General features: G+C 37.6%; 1 protein-coding gene across 4 annotated transcripts in view; it reads left to right on the top strand.

Annotated features, from left to right (window-relative positions):
- VCAN (versican) overlaps positions 1-20,930 on the top strand; it is a 117,337-nt gene that overhangs the window by 72,392 nt on the left and 24,015 nt on the right. For all 4 annotated transcript variants that reach the window (XM_080573581.1, XM_080573584.1, XM_080573582.1 and 1 more), the window contains exons 9-11: positions 4,785-10,310; positions 12,488-12,601; positions 14,887-15,000. In XM_080573581.1, the coding sequence (XP_080429707.1) occupies positions 4,785-10,310; positions 12,488-12,601; positions 14,887-15,000 (5,754 nt within the window). The remainder of the gene's footprint in view (positions 1-4,784; positions 10,311-12,487; positions 12,602-14,886; positions 15,001-20,930) is intronic.

Raw genomic sequence — 20,930 nt, forward strand, 5'->3', positions numbered from 1 at the left:
GAAATATGATAAAATATGGACAATATTTTATTGTTATTTTAGTCATACTCTGAACTAAATCCACAATGATATAATTCTGTTGAAACCAAAATCAAAATTCTCTGGTTATCAAGTGCAGGACTAGATATGACTACTGCAAACTATTATTTATTTACTTATTTATTACATCTTAGCCTTGTGGTTATGGATTCTTGATAGTGATTGCAACGTAGTTTGTGATAGTGTCCCACTATCTAATGATACTCACACTTAAAAGGCAAACAGTCTGAAATGGTTTTGGTCTTTCAAAAATCATTATTCTTTTTATCTCTATTGTAATCAAAATACAGGGCCTGATTCAAAGTCCCCAGAATATTTCTTTATTTTTTTAGTGTATTTTGTGGCTTTATAAGACATCTAGTTCTACAGAAGACTAAACTCTATTACTTCTCACAAACGTCTTGGCAAGTTGTTATAGAACAGTAAGTGGGAAAAATGCAGGAATCCACAGGTGAAATTGTGCTATCTCCAGCATGTCAGATCAGATATAAATTGTCATATTATGAATGAGACTTCAGAAAAACATGCTTAATCCATAAGTCTTCTGATTTATATTTTTTTCACTTTTTTGAAAGTTTGGAAAACATTAGAAGCTGTTTTTCATTTAATTCTTTATTCATTCTTATTCAGCTGTTTACCTGAGGAGTTTTTAGAGACAAAATTCTTTCTACTGCCTGTCCCCCAACAATGACCTTGAAAAGCCTTCTAGTGATCTTTGTAGAATATTAAAAATCTTTTCAAGAAAGACTAGTATCAAACTTTATAAATTTTTTGAACGTGTGGAAGGTAGCATTGGGTAACACTGGGGCATCTCTTTTTCCTTGTCCCCTGAGAAACAATTTGGGCTTAGAACCAACTGTCATTAGAAGGATCGAAATGGAAATTAATGCCACCTCAATCCATCGCTCTGTGATTTTGAGTAGTAGCAGGCAAATCCTCTTGTGGCTGAAAAAGCACCTGGAGTTGGGGGATTTCCATTTCTTACACATGGTTGGCTGTTACTGAGGTAGATGCCTGCACCATGCAGGTAATTTTAAATGTCTATATGTATTAAATGGATTAAGAAACACTCTAGGCTGCATATGCACTCATCCGCCTATCTATTTCATCTTTATTTCACTGCATACTTCAATTTTCTCAGTAAAATGTCTTACTGACAATTCTCCTTTAGGACTTGTTTGGATTGGCAATCTAGACTGATTACCCTTGTTTTTACTGCTTTTTAGCTACTTGTTTTTACTTTCTTCTTCTGGGAGTGATAGTAAGAAAGCACCTCTTTGAATAAGTGCTTCTTTTGGCTTGTTTGTCATGGTAATGTGTGAACTATTGATAGGAATATTTAGGAGCTAAATTCTTTTCTCTTAAAGTCCTCGTCTTGTCTCTTATTAGCAGACTCAGATCTATGTGTTTTTCCCTGCAGATGAAATGGACATGAACATAAATATGGGAAACATCTGTCAGCTACATGTAGCCAGTTCAAACTATTGCAAGTGTTTGTGTGTCTGCCCTGAGGATCTAATAAACCATTTAAGAATTTTCTGTCCCGTATTCATATTTTGTGATAGGACTTAGGTTTTCATCCTAGTGTCTTGTTTATTCTTGGAGTACAAGGTTACATGTTATATGACCTGCATCATTTAATTATTGGTTTTCTCTAGGGTTTAAGAGAATTTACGGTATCTGTTAATGCTGAGCATTAGGAACTTGATTGCTAACACTGATTAATCAAAGCTCTAGAAAGGAGAAGAAATTTTAATAAAAAATAATTCAGTTGAATTATTTTCTGTTTTCTTAAAAGCCGGTTATTTTGTTCTTGAAAAAAAAAAAAAAAGAAAGTAAGAAAAAAAGGCAGAACAAAAATACTTAGTATTTGATGAAAGTTTATTATTGGAATATCATACCATAGCTAAGGTTCTTTTATGTGGATCTCTGTGGCATGTGAGATCTTGAAAAAGCTAACAAAGTAAAAGTAATGTCTGATAGAGATCTTTGTGTATGTAAGAATTTGTATATATCTTCTGGGTGAACTTGGAACAGATGTTGTTCATTAAATTTATTACCTACCATAAATGATTTAGCATGAGCTAGTAATTTGAGTGGCTCCCAGGTGTGCACTGCTACAAAAATAATACACTGGTCAGAACTTGTTAGTCATGGTACCCTCCTACAAATTACAACCTATCCTGTCCCATCCAGGTTTTAAAAAAATTTATGTATGGCTCTATGCAAAAGGATGCTACATGCTTTGTGCACACAATCCTAACAGCTGTATACAAAGTCATAATCAATGCTTATGCCAGGCTAGCCTATATACCGGGTTATTTATACACATTCCTTCTTAAACTTATTTATACATATTCCTTCTTAACCTGTGTACACAGTACAAGCCATCTTTCTTGTCTGTGCTCATCTTCATATGTAGCTCTCTGGTTCTGTACATTTAGTGCAGTTACATTACAGTGAATTTACTAAGAATCAGAAATTCTCAAAGCTCCCTAGCGGGTTTAACTTGCTATTCCCTTTTTCATTTATTGAGTTCTTGTGTATTTGTTGCATTCACCATTTTGAAAAGAAAGTGTACGATTCTGTTCTGATGAGAGCTTCTACTTTTTATGAAAATATGATTCCTTGTTATAATGACTAGTATTGCTCTTTGCTGAAATTTGTGGGTTCTGAATGTGACTTTATTACTTAGTGGAAGACACGCATCTCCACATCATCTTGGACAAATAGCAAAAATCTTGCTTTTCTGCGTGAATAAAATTTGAAAGGTAGATCTGGGAAAACTCAAATAAATGGCTGCAGAAGCTGTATTTTCCTGTGGCAACAGGCAGTGTGTGCAAATATTTCAAACCCACTGGAGGAAGGAACAGGGAGAAATTCTCTCATTACAAGCATTGCATAAAACAACTCCCTACAAGCACATGCTGGGGAGAGAGGAGGTGTTTAATTCTGTAGTCATGTAACAGAGTTTTCATAGCACAAAATAAACACCAGGCTTCAGTGGTGCAATAGCAAGTAGCTGGGCAGAAGACAGGTACAAGACAACCTTTTTTCTTTGCTCTGGGAGCCCTGAACTTAGTGCTGTACAAACTGAATCTTTTAGTGGAAATGAAGACTCAGTAATACTTCATAAGTTTAGCAGTAAACAAGGGGTGAGATATTAGAACATTAATTCTCCGTAGAGCTGCAATGACCTTTTCAAGACCCAAGCTGCAGTCAATTTGCATGCACAAAATACTCAAGACAAGAATCACAAGCCTTTCACAGTGCTGTGCTGTGCACCAGTTTAATATGATTTAATACATTCCTTTCCAGAATGATCACCTGATTGCTCTGTCTCTGAAGGCTCAATAGTTCTAGAGGTTAAATGATGTTCATACGTAAGAGAGTTATTTTAGACTAATTAAATACTTTACTTTTCAGTTTCTCATTGTAAGTAGATTTAATGAGGAACATTTACTTCTAAATTTTGCTCTGTCATTCAATTGGTATGCCAGAACACCTGAAAGTATTCTCTGAGAAGCATCCATCACTGATAAGGCTGTAAGACTGTAAGAGTCCTGTATGTTCTTCTCTGCTGATAGATGTAAATAGAGGTCTATTGGTTATGCCAGTTTATACCAGCAAAAAATAATTTCACTTTGGACAAAATGGTTTTAAAGACAGAACCAGCAAGATATGTTCATGGAATAAGATTTTAACACAAAGTTTCCAGCTTCAAGCCAGCCAGCCAAGTGTTGTATCAATCAGAGCCTGATATATTTATATTTTTCTGAGTCTGGTGTATGTGTGTACTTAATGATGATAGTGTCTATTGTCTAGAACAGAGGGTTTGATGTAATGTTTGTTCTGAGAAGGTGAATTTTTAAAGTGTCTGTGGACTTTGTGATCATAAATCTTAGAGGAATTCATAAGGGCTTCTGCAGCTAAAACATTGTCTACTTAGACCGTCGTTCCTCTTCTTTATCTGGTTTACTAGCTAGAGAAAAAAATGAGAGGTCTGCAGTCTGTGGGAGTGTGTGAATAATTTAAAGTGAGTGATAAGCAGAAAAAAATGGCTGGGCTTTACTCATAATATTGTCTGACTGGTGACTGATTTTTGAATCTTGTTTACTTTTTATTTGTTAAATAATTTAGACATCTTTGATATGATAAGCGAGACTTCATTTACTGCGCAAGGTTTGAAGTGGAAAGAATAGAGCAGTTTGTTTGTTTGTTTGTTTGTTTGTTTGTTTGTTTTATGGTGTTATTAGTAATTTGAATTACTCTATAATGACGATAAATGGAGCTACAGAGACATGTCCTCTATGTCCTATTTTGCTTTAGACTGCACTTTGCTTAGCTTCATCTAAGCTCAGTTTTTGGTGAAGGCCAGCTAACATCACAAACCTGTATAAGCAGTTGCTGTAGGTTGGAACCACAGTCTTTTGGTCTGAAAAACTGTTTTCATCTTGTCTCTGCTATATGACACAGGAGAAGTTGGCTCTGGCATGGGTTTAGGAATACCTACAGTAATGAACAGCATTATGTAAGCAATGTATTCAATACACAGGACCTTCGACTAGAAATTAGAACACTGGGAGAGCATTTAACTTAGTGTCAATGGAAGAATATACTGAATTTGCTATGTTTCTTTTTGAGTATTTTTTTCTCCTATAGATTGTTTATACTTCATGTGTCTACTATAATGCACAACCATCACTGTTACTTAGGGATTATGAAAAGCTCTTTTTTTCTTGCAGATCATCCGGTGAATGAACTTTTGGATCTGTTCAGTCGCCACATGCTTCCTCATGCAATAGATGAACCCCACATTGATGCAGAATCAACTCAGACTGAACCCTGTACTTCAGACTCTGTGCAGGATTCATCTGAATATATAATATTGGATCCTTTCTTTCCAAACTTTATAGAATTTGAAGAGGAGGAAGACTGTGAAAATACTACTGATGTTACAACTCCTCCAGCTTTGCAGTTCATCAATGGAAAGCAACAGGTGACAAATGCACCTAAAAGCACAAAAGCTGAGGAAGCGAGAAGTGACCAAATTGAAAGTGTTGCACATTCCAAAAATGTAACCTTTTCACAACTCAATGAAACAAACACTTTCATAATACCTGAAACTGAAGCTTCTGGTACCATGCAACCAAGCAAAGCTAGTGAAGTAATAGGGGCTTTCGAAGTTACACAACCGACAGCAGATGTTGCAATGTTAGAACCAGTGTATAGTGGTGAGTCTGAAGCTGCCACAACAGACAAATCAGTAGAGATTACTTCTGCATATGAGCAGTCACCACAAAAAAATAAGGAGAGTGTAACATGGCATGGAACTGAGGAGAGCTCTACTAAAGGTGCAAAAAAATTGCTTTTGATTACTGGCGAATCTTCTGGAGATGGTTCCACTGAATCTGATTTGTCTAGTTCTGCATTCACAGAAATTGTGACAATGTCAAGACAGGAAGATGATGAGAAAGTTTCTGGTACAACTTCTGCTCCCAGTGCATTTACCGTGGAAAGTTCTGCTGTAACTGCTGGTCTGGATGCGGGTTTTGATACTGCTACTGTCAGCACAGCTTTGAAAGGCCTTATTCCAGAAGAGGGGACTTCTGCTCCAGGAAATTATTATAAATCAACTATTAAACTTGATGCAAATTACCCTTTTGAAAGCCTTCTGGAAAAAACAAGTCAGACAGCAAAGCCTGAGTTAAGCACTTCTTCTTTTACAGTTCTAGAAGGCTCTGGAGATGTAGAAGAGGACACCGCTATAACTTCAGCCATGATAACAGAAATGGCAATAACAGAAACACTTCCAATGCAAGACATTTCTTTGGGTTCTGGCACCGTAGTGCCCACAGAAATTTCTGTAACCATTTCAGGACTCACCTCAGCTTTGCCTGGAGGAACAAGCAATCTTTATTCTACTTTTGATCAAAGTTCTGAAGCAGCTGTTCCCACCAATTATGTGTCTGAGCTTATTACAGAACAAGTAGTTGGCAACTCGGTTCCAACTGAAAATAAAATTGAGGTAGAAAAAGAAATACAGACTACTGTTTATTCAAGACAGGAAAATTCAGCCACTGCTGCAGAGGGAAAATCAGAATTGAATGAACTTGGAAGCACTACTGATGAAGTCAGAACTGCAAGTCAGGAACCCATCCCACTCAGAGAAACATTACCAGTAACAGGTACCATGCATTCTGAAATCAAAAAGGTTACCAGCGTTCCTTTCTTGAGAGAGAAGAAGCTTTTTATCAATGAAGGATCAGCTGAAGAACCAGCAGACTTTTTATCAGGGAGTCCCACAAGAGAAGTGGTAAGTACTGACTCCCCATTTACTGATGCAGGTTCTGGAGACATAGATATTATCATTGAGTCTGCTACTTTGACTTCAGTTCCATCAAGGTCTGTCACTGAAACACAAACAGAAAAGCATGAAGGAAAAGTTTACATCACAGATGTTTCATTGGAGAATGCAACAGCAGAATATGAAGAACACATGGGAACAGGTGAATCAGCAATATCAGTTTCAAATACTGGGTCAGATGGCTTGACAAAGGAGTCTGGAGTAGCAAGTCAGATGTCCCAGACTGTGTTTAGTACAGGAAACCCAGGAGAACTAACAGAGGAAGCAGAACCAACTTACAGAGCTCCTTCTGAAGTAAAATCTAGTCATGGTTCTGGAAAAGATAAAACACCTCATGTTGCACCAGGAGATAAAACAAAGGATTTAGAAACAGCTGAAGTCACATCGTCACCAGAATCAGTGGTTAATAACAGCCCTCTTGACATCATGGTGACACACAGTACTGGAAATATAAAAGCAATAGCTGAATCTACAGAAAGCAGAAATGGAAAAGATAGTTCTTCAACTGTCTCTTTGGGCAAAATTCTCCTGATTGAGCATGGCTCTGGAGAAGAATTCAGAGGTGACAGCAGCACTACAAAACTAATGTCTAATGGACCTACTGAAAAAGTACTTGTAGGTCATTTCTCATTTATTGATCAGGGTTCTGGAGAAGCAGAAACTTTCATTGAATCATTTACAAAAACAGCAGTTTCACTCACTGGGAAACCAGAATCACGAGAGGAATATGGCAGAAGAGTTGTCAGCACGCCATCTGTGGATCATGCCTTCACTACTGAACCTGATGAGCTAGTCACGAGTGCTGAACATGAAGTAACCACGATGGGAACTGTAACTGACATAAAAATGGAAGAGAAAACAGTTGATGAACTGACAGTGAGAGCTTTTACTACAAAGTTTCCGTTGTCAGAAGATACACATTCAAAGGAAGATAGGCCATGGGAAATTTCACCAAAAGCGATAGAATCTTCTGCAGAAACGACTGAAGATCCATTTTTCAAAAGTACACAGGCTAACCATGAACATCTGGAATTTTTAAATGTTCCCACTGTCAGACCATACTCAGAAGAAAAGAAAGTAGAAACTGAATCTGGTGAAAAAATATTTTTACCATTTAATAATGACAGAGTAACTGAGTCTGTAACAATTGAAAGGAAATACATAAGCTCTCCAATTACAGTTACAGAGGAAGAAGAGAAGTTGGTGCAAAGTATTTTTCCTACAGAAGATACTCCCGTATCACTCCTGAAAACTAAAGAAGAAAAGCTACCGAATAATGATCTCATTGGTGATGCTTTATTTTCAGGACAAGGATCAGGAGACGAGTTTACTGTTATACCTTCTGTAGTGCCATTGGCTGTCAAAGAAATCACAAGTACTCTAAGTCCTCAGCCTTTTCATCCTGCAAATGTAGGACCCAACCTTTCAACTGACAAGACACAAGACTTTGAAAGAGAAAGCACTGAAAGGTATGCTGAAGTTAATGAAGGAATTACAAGTTCTGCAGAAGAGCTGCTGTCAGGAACTTCAGACTCGATGATCACCAGTTCCCCAGCTTTAACAGAAGACAGTTCCAAGAACTTCAACTCTGAAGGCAAGGAGATGACACATTATTTTTTTGTTATTGAAGAGCCTCACAATAAGGAAACAAACCACAGGAGGGGAGAAAATGAAACAGACAGGCCAACAGCTACTTCTAAAGTTGTGTCTTATGAGGAAACGTCACATTTGCTGACTGAAGATGTCATAACTCCTGTTTCTGTAATACTGAGTGGAACCCCTAATCTTGAAACAGAAGAATCACTTGCAATATCAGCAACAAAAATGCCAAGCAGATTATTACCTGAAAGCTCTGGAGAGGGATCGGGCTGGGTTGGTGTTTCAGATTCATTTCCCCCTGACACATTTACTCATTTGTCGATACCTCCTCTGACAAAAGTCGAGCAAACTGCTTCACCTAGTGTTCCTGGAGAAGTTTATTCTGAAGTTATGACAACAGAGGCACCGACAGATGGATCACAGACTGTGATCACAGGATTAGCATCCCTTTTTACAGAAGAAAAAGAGATTGTGGCAAATCAAACTGCTGCTGAACCGAAGACAATTACGTCAGAAGAACTAACAAGTGATACCGGGATATATGAGAAAATCATTCCAATGGTTGATGATAAAAGAAGTGTTTTATTTAATGTTTCTGTTTATGGTGATATTACACTAATTGAAGAACGACTTGAAATCCCATCAGAAGAAACAACTATTATAGACATGGATCACTCCAAATCAATGCCAGAAGATATAATAAGTGTGCAGACAATGCCAAATCCTGCCATACAATCAACTTATGGCAGTGATGATAGCATGAAAGCTGAAGTGGACAAATATGATTCAACACCTAATTTTTCTGTAATCAAAGAAAATTCACTTGGATCTGGTGATAGTCTTTCTTCGACTACTTCCGCCCAGCTAAGTAGTGAATCAGTAACATCTGGGCACAGACCAAAATTGGAGGACAAGGATTTAGGTTCAGGGAATACTGTGAAGTTTGCAACAGAAACTCTCACCACTACTGGCCTTTATGAGCTGGGAATTTTCCTTCCAACAGTACCCTCACTGGTAAGCCCTCATGTGCCTCATGAGTCTAAAGAATCTGAATTTGAGACTAAACATGTTCTAATGACAAGCACGACAGAAGACACTTATGAGCTGAATACTTCAGCAAACAACCGAGTCATAGCAGATCAGAGTGAAACAATGTCTGTTTCTGGGTTTTCTGGAATGGGCCAAGAAGAACTGGATGATAAGAAGCCTGTGGTTCCTTCCCTTACACCAGATTTAACTACTGAGACTGAAAAGGCTTTGACAACTGGCACGCTTGGTGTAAGTATTGTCACCACAGAGAGTCTTTCACAACACATAACTGTACCATCTAGCAGCAATGAAGAAAAGCATCCTACAGTATATGTACAAACAAAATCAGCATCGGCAGAGTATGAAGAAACAGATTCAGCAAGCCTTTATTCTGAACCTCAAACTCCTAAATCCTCAGTAACTGTTCAGTTAGTTAATGGAGTGTCTGAGTATCCTGAAGTGATTGTTTCAAGTACGTCATCATCAAAGGGCACAGATCAGTCTGATTACTCATCAGAAGGAACTTTCAAAGAGGTTAGTTCTGATATTGCAGCAACTTATAAACCACCCACTACAGACCTTCTAGATACGACAGAGGTTTCTCTGCTAGAATTTTCTCCTAAGCCTCAGTCAGAAAGCCCAACTACTGAAAGTACTCCTCACTTTAATAAACTCGTAACAGACAGGTCAGAGGAGACAGAGTCTTCTGTAACTGATCTGGTTGCTGAGGAAGAAACTACTGTTTCTGGAGATTCTTCATCAATACATACCGTCCCTACTGCTTTTCTGAATTTTGGAGAAAGAGCAAACACAGATGTTCCAAATGTTAGCACCATAAAAGTTGAGTCTTCTTCAGAGGGAGTGAACAACCCCAGTCAAGAAGGTGACAGGAGTACAGAGAGGGAGATCCCACGGCTTCTTTCCACACCTGTTTCAGATTCACCCAACAGTATAGAAGGTGGATTATTCAAACCTGAACAGGAAGCAGTTACAATGCTAACTTTGTCTTCACAACCTTTGGATAGAAGCATGGAAACACAATCAGCTTTGCTTGGTCGAGAGGAGATCACAACAATTTCTTCTAACATTGCAACAAACAATACAGCCCCTGGAAAAAATCCTTATCCAAATAATCAGTCAACAATAAGTTATGAGGAGCTAAACACTGTTGAACTTGTAACTTCATCATTTTCCCTTCCGGAAGTCACTAATGGATCAGATTTCCTGATTGGCACGAGTGTGGGTTCAGTTGAAGGCACAGCAGTGCAAATTCCAGGTAACTTCTACGTATGATCACTGTCATATTTGTTTGTTTTGATACATGTAAATGTATGTCTGAACTCTGATAAGAGGTATGACAATCAAAGCACCATGTGAAATACAACAGAACTCATGATCCTTAAGATTTGAAATCAGCATGATTGTAAACCCTACTGTGACAAAATGAAAGATGGGGGGACTGAAACTCAAGCTCAGTGGTGTTTCCTGAGTGTTTGCATCGTGGAGCTCTGGATCAGACTTGAGGTGAACAGCAAGTTCTAAAAGACAGGAAGGTAACACTGATTGTGGTAAAGAATTCAGCTGTAATAACTTATTTTTTCCAGTTTTCAATGGAGATAGATATAATTATTTTATCTGATAGCTATTCTGTGTTGGAATGACAATAGTACTTACACAGCTGCTATACAGGTAGGATCGTTTTATAACATGTTACATAGCAAATCTAGTGTGCATTTTAGGATTGGAATTTGCTATAAAAAATAGCTTTTCTTGATCCACAAGATAATTTTCCAGAAAATAAAATATCAAAAAAAAAAAAGGACTTCACAAATTCAGCCTGTCTATAGCTTAACTGATTGATACAGTGTCTGTCTCTTATAAATTGTAGATCTTCTTGTTTGACATCATTTGCCACAATATTACAGTTTACATTAATGGTTGTTAGGCACCACTTCGACAAATACACAAATCATGCGGTTAGGATCAATATGAGTAGTGCATATTCAATTTATATTTTATCTAGATATAGTTGAAGAAAGAAAAAAAAGCTCACTTAATATGGGCTTTCTCTTGTTTTTTTACTAAAATAATCCAGGTAGCTGTCAATTTGAAAAGGTTTGCTAGAAAAATATGCAGTCTGTATGAAGACAAACATGCAATAAACATGGTTAGGTGCTTAATACAGCCCTCCATTTTGGACTTGCAGTGAGGCAGTCCTAAAACAAGGACCCTCTTTTATGGAGATCAGATTCTTTTGAAAACCTCCAAAGATCCTGTCCACTTACATGCCTGGATTTATGTAGGCAGGATTTTCTCCTGGAGGCTTTCAACTGAACCTACTTCCTTCCAATGACTCTATGGGGTACTTGGTACTTTAAGAAGACTAGTTCTTTAATTTCTAGATTAAAAAGGTAAAATAGATCTTATCTTTTATTTCATAAAGAATAGTCAAAGTATCTTGGGAAAATGTAACCAAAAATATAAACTTTTCTCATGTCTCTGAGTCAATTTAGGTTACAAAAGTATCTTACCTGTTTTGTAAGTTTTTAGAGCTAGGACTTTCTTCATGTATCCCAGAGGGACTGTCTTCATGATTTTCCTCTAACTCTGAGAAGTGGATATCTAGAAATGGTTATCTAGTGAATTTTTGTTTATGTGAGTGATTGCTCTTAGGGATTAAATCAATTACAAATACCCGGGTATGTAAACTCAGTTGAAATAAACATCACTAGAAGGCATCAAAGCTCTGCATGGAAAGCTATTTAAATGATAACTCCCATAAAAAATGAGGATTTCACAGCAGGTAAGCTTTTATCTTAATGTTTAATTCAGTTACATATGTATTCAGTACCTTTATTTGTATTCTTGAAATGTATTTTAAGGAAAGACAAGTGAGAAATATGCATGTGTGAAAACATCCTTTCAAAGAAATAAGAATTAGTGGGCATTGCTTGACTGAATATAATGAAATGAAATGTCAGCAGACAGATAGTATATTAAAGAGACGTATGTTCTGTGTACCCAATCATTCCACATAAACTAACCTTGTTCAAAAAAAGCAAAAGCATTTTCCATTCATTTTGCTTATGTTTAACTGATTTCAGCTATAATTAATTGTCATGTCATGCAAACTAAATCCTCAGTATAATATTGTGACTGCCAAATATAGTACAAATTGCTATAAAATGTAGTAATTCTGAAAATTATTTATACTGGTTCATAGTAAATGCCATGTTATTTTAAAAGTTGAAAATAGTGATGCCTCAAAATAAGCTTTACTGTTTTACAAAACTATTTTATTCCTAATATTCTGTTTTACTATTATAGTTTCTGTAACAACAGTAAACCCTGAAACATCAATGCAGAAATGAAGACAGATTTCTCTTTCCAAAAATTCAAAAAGACATCAGCTCATTGAGGCTACAGAGTAAACTTTCCTTTTCTACTTAACAGGACAAGATCCATGCAAAAGCAATCCCTGCCTTAATGGTGGTACCTGCTACCCACGTGGTTCATTTTACATCTGTACATGTTTGCCAGGTTTCAATGGCGAACAGTGTGAATTAGGTAAGGTGGTGCCATCTAAATACTGGATTGTCTACAGATTAATTGAAGTATAAAATTTCCATACACAAGATTTTCAAAAATAATTTTTTTTGAGGTTGAAGAAGACAGACATTTGAATAAATTCTACAGTAAAGCCTTACTAATGGACAGGGCAATAAAATGAAGAATGTCTACTAACCATTTTTCTCTCTGCCCATAAAGTGCACAAACAGGTGCACATACAAATGTAAGAGAATTATTTAAATGAACTGAGTGTCCTAGATGAGTTAACACTAAATTCATAAGTATATCAAATAAGAATAGATCAGCATTATTATTTGGGATAATTACGTAAAATCTTTGTGTAATTATTTGTAAGGGTGTTAAAATAGCCTAGTCCCAAGCGTAGCAAGGAAGCTGAACACTGAATGCCTGCTAATATTTTTTCAAGAAAATTGCAAATATGACCATAGTCAGATACATCTTCAGTATAAATTAGTATTTCGGTAAGTCTTCCAGCTGAGGACCTCCTCATGCTGCCTGAGACATTTGGCATTCCCGGCTGTGAATGTTGGTTTCAAGAGACTGATCAGTACAGTTCAGGGTAACCAGCTTTTCCTTCCAAACCAACAAGCCAATGTATGATGAAACTGGCTGTTTGGCTGTTTCATGTAAAACTGTTTTAGTCTTTTTTTTTTTTTAATTTTCATTTTAATTCCCTGATCAATATCAGGGGGTTGCCTATTACACAGTCACTTGCTGAATTTGAAAGAAAAAAATAAGTGCAGTATTGCTTAAATGAGTTCCATTCACCATATGCAGCTGGGGAGGAAAAATTCAATCCACCCAAAGGTTGATATTAGTATAGGTTAATTGTCAGGACTACTATGGTTTTATTTGTGTTCTACAAGAAGACAGTATATGGTTAAAAAAAAAAGCTAGTGTTTTTTTCTGCTTACCTAGATCTTATTGATGAATTCAGTATTTCTCTAGTGGGTTGTTAGTGATAGATGTCACATCTTAGATGTTTCATCTTAGATCTTCTTCCTTGTCAAGAAATGTGGCATCCACTATTTACAAACCAGAGATCAGAGAGAATAATTTTCTCTCTTCCTTCAGATTATAAAAGAATAACCCGGCAACTTCTTACCCCATAGAAGTTTTACCATTTTATTAGTAATTTGGAATGGGACTCTCAACTGCCAGTTGCCATTTAAAAATATGTTTGGTGGTGCTTGAGAAAGTAAATCTCAGCATTTCTATACATGTATTTAAGAATATTCCAGATATAAAACACAAAAAGTCAATCTGAGAGCTTTCCAAATTACTACAACAAATAAAATACATAATGCAGCGATTATTCCTAGGATTTCACAACTGTTGGTTTAACACGTTTACGTGTTAAACATACTTGTTTAACTCCTCTTTTAAGTTTTTGGTAGCCAGTGACTTCCAACAGTGTGGCTTTGACTAAGGTGTTTGCAAAATCTTCATTAGAAACACAGTTTGTTCTTATAAAAGGACATACTAGTTTATAGCCTGTGCAAATACATCCACAAAGTATTTATAGTAAATGGAATGGTTGTCCAATTTAAAACAAGAAGCCAGATGAGTAGGGGAGAGAAAAGTCATTTGTTTAATATGGAGCCATTGACTCAGGAGTAACCTGTGCGTGGCTGTGAATGTTACTATCTGACTGGGCATTCAGTGAGATTATCTTCATGATGGTTCGTCCTTGTTTTGCTAAGATTAGATAAGGAAGAAATGAAACAAAAAAGAAATTACAAAATAATAAGAATCTAGGACACTCAGCTTTGAAGTCTGAAATTAACAGTCTTTCTGATGATATGAAATTTCTAACATTTGAAATTTTTGAAGATATTTGAGTCTCCAGTATTTCATGAGAATTTTTCATGCCATGATCACACATTCAAGTCAAATTCTCTACTGATAAGGTAAAATACTGCATACTGCACAGCATGACTTCTTTCTCAGTTGCACAATGTGGGGCTGAAGATTTGGATTTTAGAAATTAACTCAGGAGTCAGAGTGCAGGATATAAAATTGTGGATCATTAAATTCACATATCCTGAGGAGAACACTGCTTGATTTTGGGTGAAGAGAAAGGAAAGTTGTGCAGAGTGAAATTAACTATCATACAAATAAAACTGCTGTTTTGGATCTTTTGCAATACTTCATTCTTCTGGATTGAACTGGTCCTAGTAATGATTATGAGCAAGGCTGAATAACATTTCCTTTCTGGGAGGTGGGTGGATTATAAACACACTTTTATCTTTATGTTGTAGATATCGATGAATGCCAGTCTAACCCATGCCGCAATGGAGCTACGTGTATAGATGGCCTCAACACCTTTACTTGCCTCTGTCTGCCAAGCTACATAGGTGCTCTTTGTGAGCAAGGTAAGGTATACTTTAAAATCTAGGGTGACCTAGGTCACAGATGTGTAACCGTGAAAGAGGGCATATACCATTAACTCCAGGTCTAACTCGAGTAAAAGAACAAGAATCCATGCTTATGTACTTTTATTTTGTTAGACCCTGAAGTTTATCCTTTCTTCCTTTCCCCTCTTGTTCTTTCGCATTGTTACATTACAGAGTTAATCTTCATTATGAGCAGCAGACTGTATCTGTTTTGTTTTGTCTTTTTGTGGTTTGTTTACTTGTTTGTTTTTCCAATTAGTGGAGGAACCTAAAAACATTTTGAGAGATGAATCATACCAGCAGCCAGCTAAGACTCTTCCAACTTTATATACCTATCTGCTTCCATTTCAATACCCTTCTGGAGTAGCTAAGCAAAGCCTCCTTGAGAAGAGGGAGAATTGAAGAAACTGTTAAAAACTGTGGCAAGTCGTTAGTGATGAGGAGACATTACAATTTTTAGTCTCAATAAAATTTGAGTATGGTAGACTTCAATGATTTGTGGCTCAGGAGTTTTTGTTTAAGGTTGCGTCTGCACCGTCTTTGCAGGTAAATGAGAGCAAACACTAGCCACATGCTAAACTGACCAGAACTCATACTATTGCCATACTAAATATTAACAGATATATCAGGCAGTCTCTGTGTCAGAGTAACTACAGCCATACAGCTTTCAGGTGGCTCCAAGGCAAACACAGCCTGTTCATATTGCCTTGCAGACTACTAGGAAGACATATAACCAGGTCCTTTCATCACTAGTGATGCTTATGGGATAATGAGTGGAAAGAGTTACTGTTGGACTGAGCTTCTCTCTCTAAAAAATTCTATACAGTGTGAAAGACACATCAGAACACATGTCTTCCAACAGGTGTCACTGGAAAGTAGGAACAGTCTACCGAATATACCAGATTATATGTCCTTTCACAGGGCACCATAACCTTGACATCGTCATCCCACACTTTTCTAGATTGCTTTGCTCTGTTTTAGGGCAAGTAGGTGCAGGATCACAATTACAGGGAAGTTTTAAAAGATCTTCTAAACCAGGCAATTGAAACTAGATTAAACATCCAGGTTCCTGTAACTGTTACTTGCACTGTCTGCAAGAAATCCTGCTGTATTTAATAGAAATATTTACTCTGCAAGCTGCTTACTCAATATGTGCCTGTAGTAGGGGGGAAAGGGTAGCAAAAACTGTTCTGTCACTAAAATTAATGAAGGCGTTTTCATGAAAAAAAAAAGAAATGGTACTTTAAAGTGTACTTTCTAAAGCTTATGAAAATATCCTTCTTTCTCTTTTTCTTCAGCTGAGTGGTTTCATTTACAGATGAATGAACTGGACCTTTGGATTTGTTTAATTAATACTGCCTGTTTTCAGGTTTGTTTTTCATCTTTAATGAGTGGAAGGCAGTTTGCAAACTCTTCCAGCTCAACCTATAGAGGTTTGTTTGTTAGAGTTGGACCCTCTCAAAGCTGACTGGCTCCAGCACATTTTACTATTTAATTTTTTCAGTAGTCTGCCTAACCTTGTGATTTGAAAGGAGCTTCTGAATCTGTTCTCCAAAATTACAAGTTGACAGTGCTTTCACAATAAAAGAAATAAATGTTCTCACTCCCCTCCTTCTCCCTGTCATTTCAGCAAATCTGTAGCAGTGGATGGCTCTGAGTACTGTGGTAGCTTTAAGCTGCTTTTTACGACCAACCTGAGAGTGCATTTTAGGTGGTTAATGGGAACATTTCCTAGTTTGTCAATCAGAACCAGAGCCCTGCTCACTCAGCTTTGGAATTTAAATTTCCTCCACTTAAAGTCCTGCAGTGGTTTGGGACTTGGGAGAAGTGTTCAGTGCCAAATTTCCACTCCACCAGACAAAATAAAATCGTGTTGGCAATTCAGACACAGTTGTCTGGCAAGCAGGCTTTATTTCAAGGCACCAGTCCTGACCTCACTAGATTTAAAGACCAGCCAGAACGACAGAATGTGTACCTCAGTGCCACAGGAAAGGTGGAGTTGAGCACACCAAGATTATATTTCATTACTTTCTCTTTTTTTTTCCTCCAGTATATACTATTTATTTTAGAGAGCCTCAGGAAAAAAAAAAAGGGGGGGGGGGGGGGGAAGTTGAATGGCTTTTTTAGACATGTTGCTGAGTTTTCAAAATATCGTGGAACTTAATGGAACCAGTGAATGCATCTTGCCTCTAAAAATGAAACTCAAAATATAGCAGACAATTTCACTACACTCTGGTCTCAAGACACTGGTGTGGAAAAAAATATGTAGAGTTCAGAATTTTACCAAAATGCGCCAGTGAGACTTTTCTAGATTAAGAGATCTTCAGCTGACGTGTAGCATCGTATCAGTGTTAAGAGGAGATGTGACATGGGGACGCTGTGGCTGCATGTCAGGGAGCTCCGACAGGTGGTGGGAGTCAAGGAGCCTTCAGGGTGATCTAACCTAGGGTGAAAGATATCAATTCTGAGAACCACTGAGCTGTAATTGGCTCCCTGACAGACATTTTTCTTGCCAGGTGGAAGCAGTTCAGCAGACAATCTGAGCCCGGGAACTTCTTCCTGAAGAGAGCTAAAGTTGTCTGATGTTAGAAATAGAGTAACCGAGGGTGTTTCCTTTCTAAACCAGATTGGTAGGTCAGCAAGCCAGCATCGCTTCTGATTCAGACTAGATCAAAGGGGAGCGGAGGACCTCTGTTAGAAAATACCCTCTTTTGCCCATCATGTGTATCTTTTCAAAGCACAGATGCTTGCCACTTGGTGACATTTGCACGTCACTTCTTAAATGCTGAAATACCAAGAAAAGGCTTTTGGAAAGGTGACTGCAGACTGAAGCAGGCCTCGGTATGAGTCTTATCCCAGGAGATACAGCGGTCATTTCATTGGCATGCCTCTGTGGAAGGCCCTTTGGAGAGCTTTCAGCATCCTGATGAATGAGGTCAGAGCTGGGTAGATGAGCACCTCTTTCTGTCTTCATTTTCCTTCTGTGGCTGGTTGGAGTTCCCTTTTCTTTTTGTCCCTCCCCCCCTTGCTATTCTAAAGGGTGTCTACCTGCTTTCAAGGAGTGGTGTTTGCCTTTTAAACTCAAAGTCTGGCTTTCTCCACTGCAGGATCCCTGCAGGCACACCTCGCCTAGCCAGCTTACCAAAGGCAGCTGCATGTTTGGGCCTGTGTGCCAAGCTGGTACATATGTTTGTTACTGGACATGCCTCCTTGGCATAACATAGACAGCTGCTCTGTCTTCCAGGTTCTGAAAACAAAACTTTTTTTTTCTTTTTGTCATACAAAACCCCATTTACTTTAATTTTATTATTATTATTTTTTTATAACCCAAGTCCTTGTTTAAATGTTTGTGATTACTTCTGTCTCGTTTGATTCACTTTGTTCCCAGAGCTTAGTAGCTTGGAATGGAAATGTTTGAGAAGGGCTCAGTGCAAGGATACTTTCTGAAAACAGATGGTCTCTAGCTGATGTCTTTCAGCTGAGGAGGGACTGTTTTGAATATTTACCAGAGAAATGGTTCCTCCTCAAGATGTGTGGGCTAATGGGCCTCAGGCGTTTGTTCATTACCTGAAGACAGACGGTCACGGGTAAAATCCACAGCTGAGCAGTACTCTCCTTATGTTCTAGCACCTCTTTTTCTGTCTTTATTTGCTTTAAGGCTCTTATGGAATTTATTTAAAGACAAGGAACCTACAGTCAGCAGCATATTGCAGCTGTTGAAAAAGCAATACCTTCTTATGTATTAAATCTACAGAGAACTTTTGTATTTTTTTTTTTGAACACAGATTCTAGAGATGTTGTTACACATATACAATTGCAGTTACAAAGAACAGAGGTTGTGTAAGTAACTCCTTGCACACATCACTGAAAAAGCCTGTAAGTTGTAATAAATCTTAAAACTTAGTCAGACAACTTTTAAAACACCATAAATATGGCAAGTAGTGTTTCAGTCTTTCCATCACATTCTGGAATAAGGTTACAGAAAGCTGTGACTACCTCCCAGGATAAGTCTACAGTGAACATGGAGCATTGTATTCAGTAAGTCCTCACACCTACTCTGCTCTCACAGGTGATTCGGTCAGAAAGTTTACAGCCACCTGCAATTAGACTTTACTGGTTCAAGAAAGGCATTAAAAGGCATTAAAAAAGTATATCCATATGGGGCAGTTACCTTTACCTTTGTGTCTCTCTTTCATTTGTATTAATGCAGTAAGATGTGTATGCATTAATACATACGTGTGTGTCTGTATATATGTATATATATGTGTGTGTATAAATGTATATGCATGTATACATGTCCTTGTGCACACACAAAGTCAGGGCAAATCAGTGTTTGTTTCAGTTCTCTGCAACAGAGATGAAACAGTCCCCGCATTTTTATTTGCCTGGTTAACATTTGTTGTCCTCTGGCCTCATGATTCTCCCTTTCTTCCTTCCATTTTCCCCTCTTCTTTTGACTCTTTCCTTTCAAAAAATAAATCCTCACTTCCTCTTCTAAAATCCTATTTATTTTACAGACTTCAGCCCTGTCTTCTTCTCTTTGGTAGTTTTGGGCTACAAACAAGTGCTGAAGAAGTTATTTAATTTTTTCCTCTTGGAAAAAAAATCCATGTTGTTTTGGATAGAAGGGAAGAGTTGTATGTGCACCATGGGTGCATGCATATCAACTGTGAGTACGTATGTTGCAGTTTGGCATCCTCTGCCTTATGAGGAGGAATTCTGGTGCTGATGGTTCATACTTGGGCCATTACATCTCATTCTTTGAACCCAGTCTTTGGGCTGTGCTATTTTCAAGCTGCTTTGCTTCCCATTCAGCCCTTCAGCAGACCTTCTTTCAAATCCTGGAGCCCCTCTCTGCAGAGGCAGGCAAGGCTAGCTTAGCATAGCCTGGATCTGCTCTCCAGCTATGATGTTCTCAGCATACAACACTGCTTGTTATTATCTGACTTGTTTCCTGTGGGACAAGGTGGTCCCTGAACAAGATGAATAATAAAAACTTAAGTGCCTTTGCAGAGGACACATCACTGTTAGTCAGCATTGTGTGGTTAAACAAATGTTCAAGGGAGCCAAAGGCAGACTAAACTTTAAAATGGCCTAGGTCCCAGAGATTAAAGCTGTATCGGCAGCCTGTACCTCGTACAGAATGCAAAGAGGGAAAACATCAAAAACTAACAAGCTGCTAGTATAAATTACAGTCGTTTTTTCATAGCTGGGATTACTCAAAGCACAAGCAGTTTTCTGCAGCCTAACTTATTGAAAATAGAAGAGAGATGATCAGTGTAAACTTTATTATGCCATCATATTCAGTACATTTACGTCTGTACTGACAACTTTTAAAAAAGGATTTTGATACTAGACTCCCACGACAATAACTGCTGTGTTATTAATGTTGCCAGGAGCTGACAGAGAAATTCTGGTAAGCCTCTGAAGTGATAAGTTTGCACGTATTCATTCATATATATGTGAAGTCTATTTTTTTTACCTCAGGAGATTTAAAAAGGCAACCAGACTTCCAAAAAAAAATGATACTTCCATGCTTCAGGATATGCGAATGGCATCTTTCTGCTCTGAATTAAGAATCAGCCTTGTGTGGTGAATTATTTTTTTTTTCCAGAACTGCCTCTCAGCTGGTAGCTGCTCTGACCTGAGAAATACCATAGTTAAAGAACTTGCAGTCATATGTCATTGACATATTCTGTGTTTGGCTTTTCCTTTTACTAATGCAAAGAGAGTCTCTTAGGCCAGAGCATCTTATTAACTATTGGATATATTTATTTATTAAAAATACAAGATCTGATTCACACCCAGAATGTACATATAACTCTGGAAAGGCAAGATGGTTCCTTTGAGACAAAGTTTTGTTTTGGCATTGTCACAAAATCTTGTGGGAAATGGCAAATCCTTCTTTG

Source organism: Anser brachyrhynchus, assembly GCF_964034855.1.
Source record: "Anser brachyrhynchus genome assembly, chromosome: Z".
NCBI classification, from domain to species: Eukaryota; Metazoa; Chordata; class Aves; order Anseriformes; family Anatidae; genus Anser; species Anser brachyrhynchus.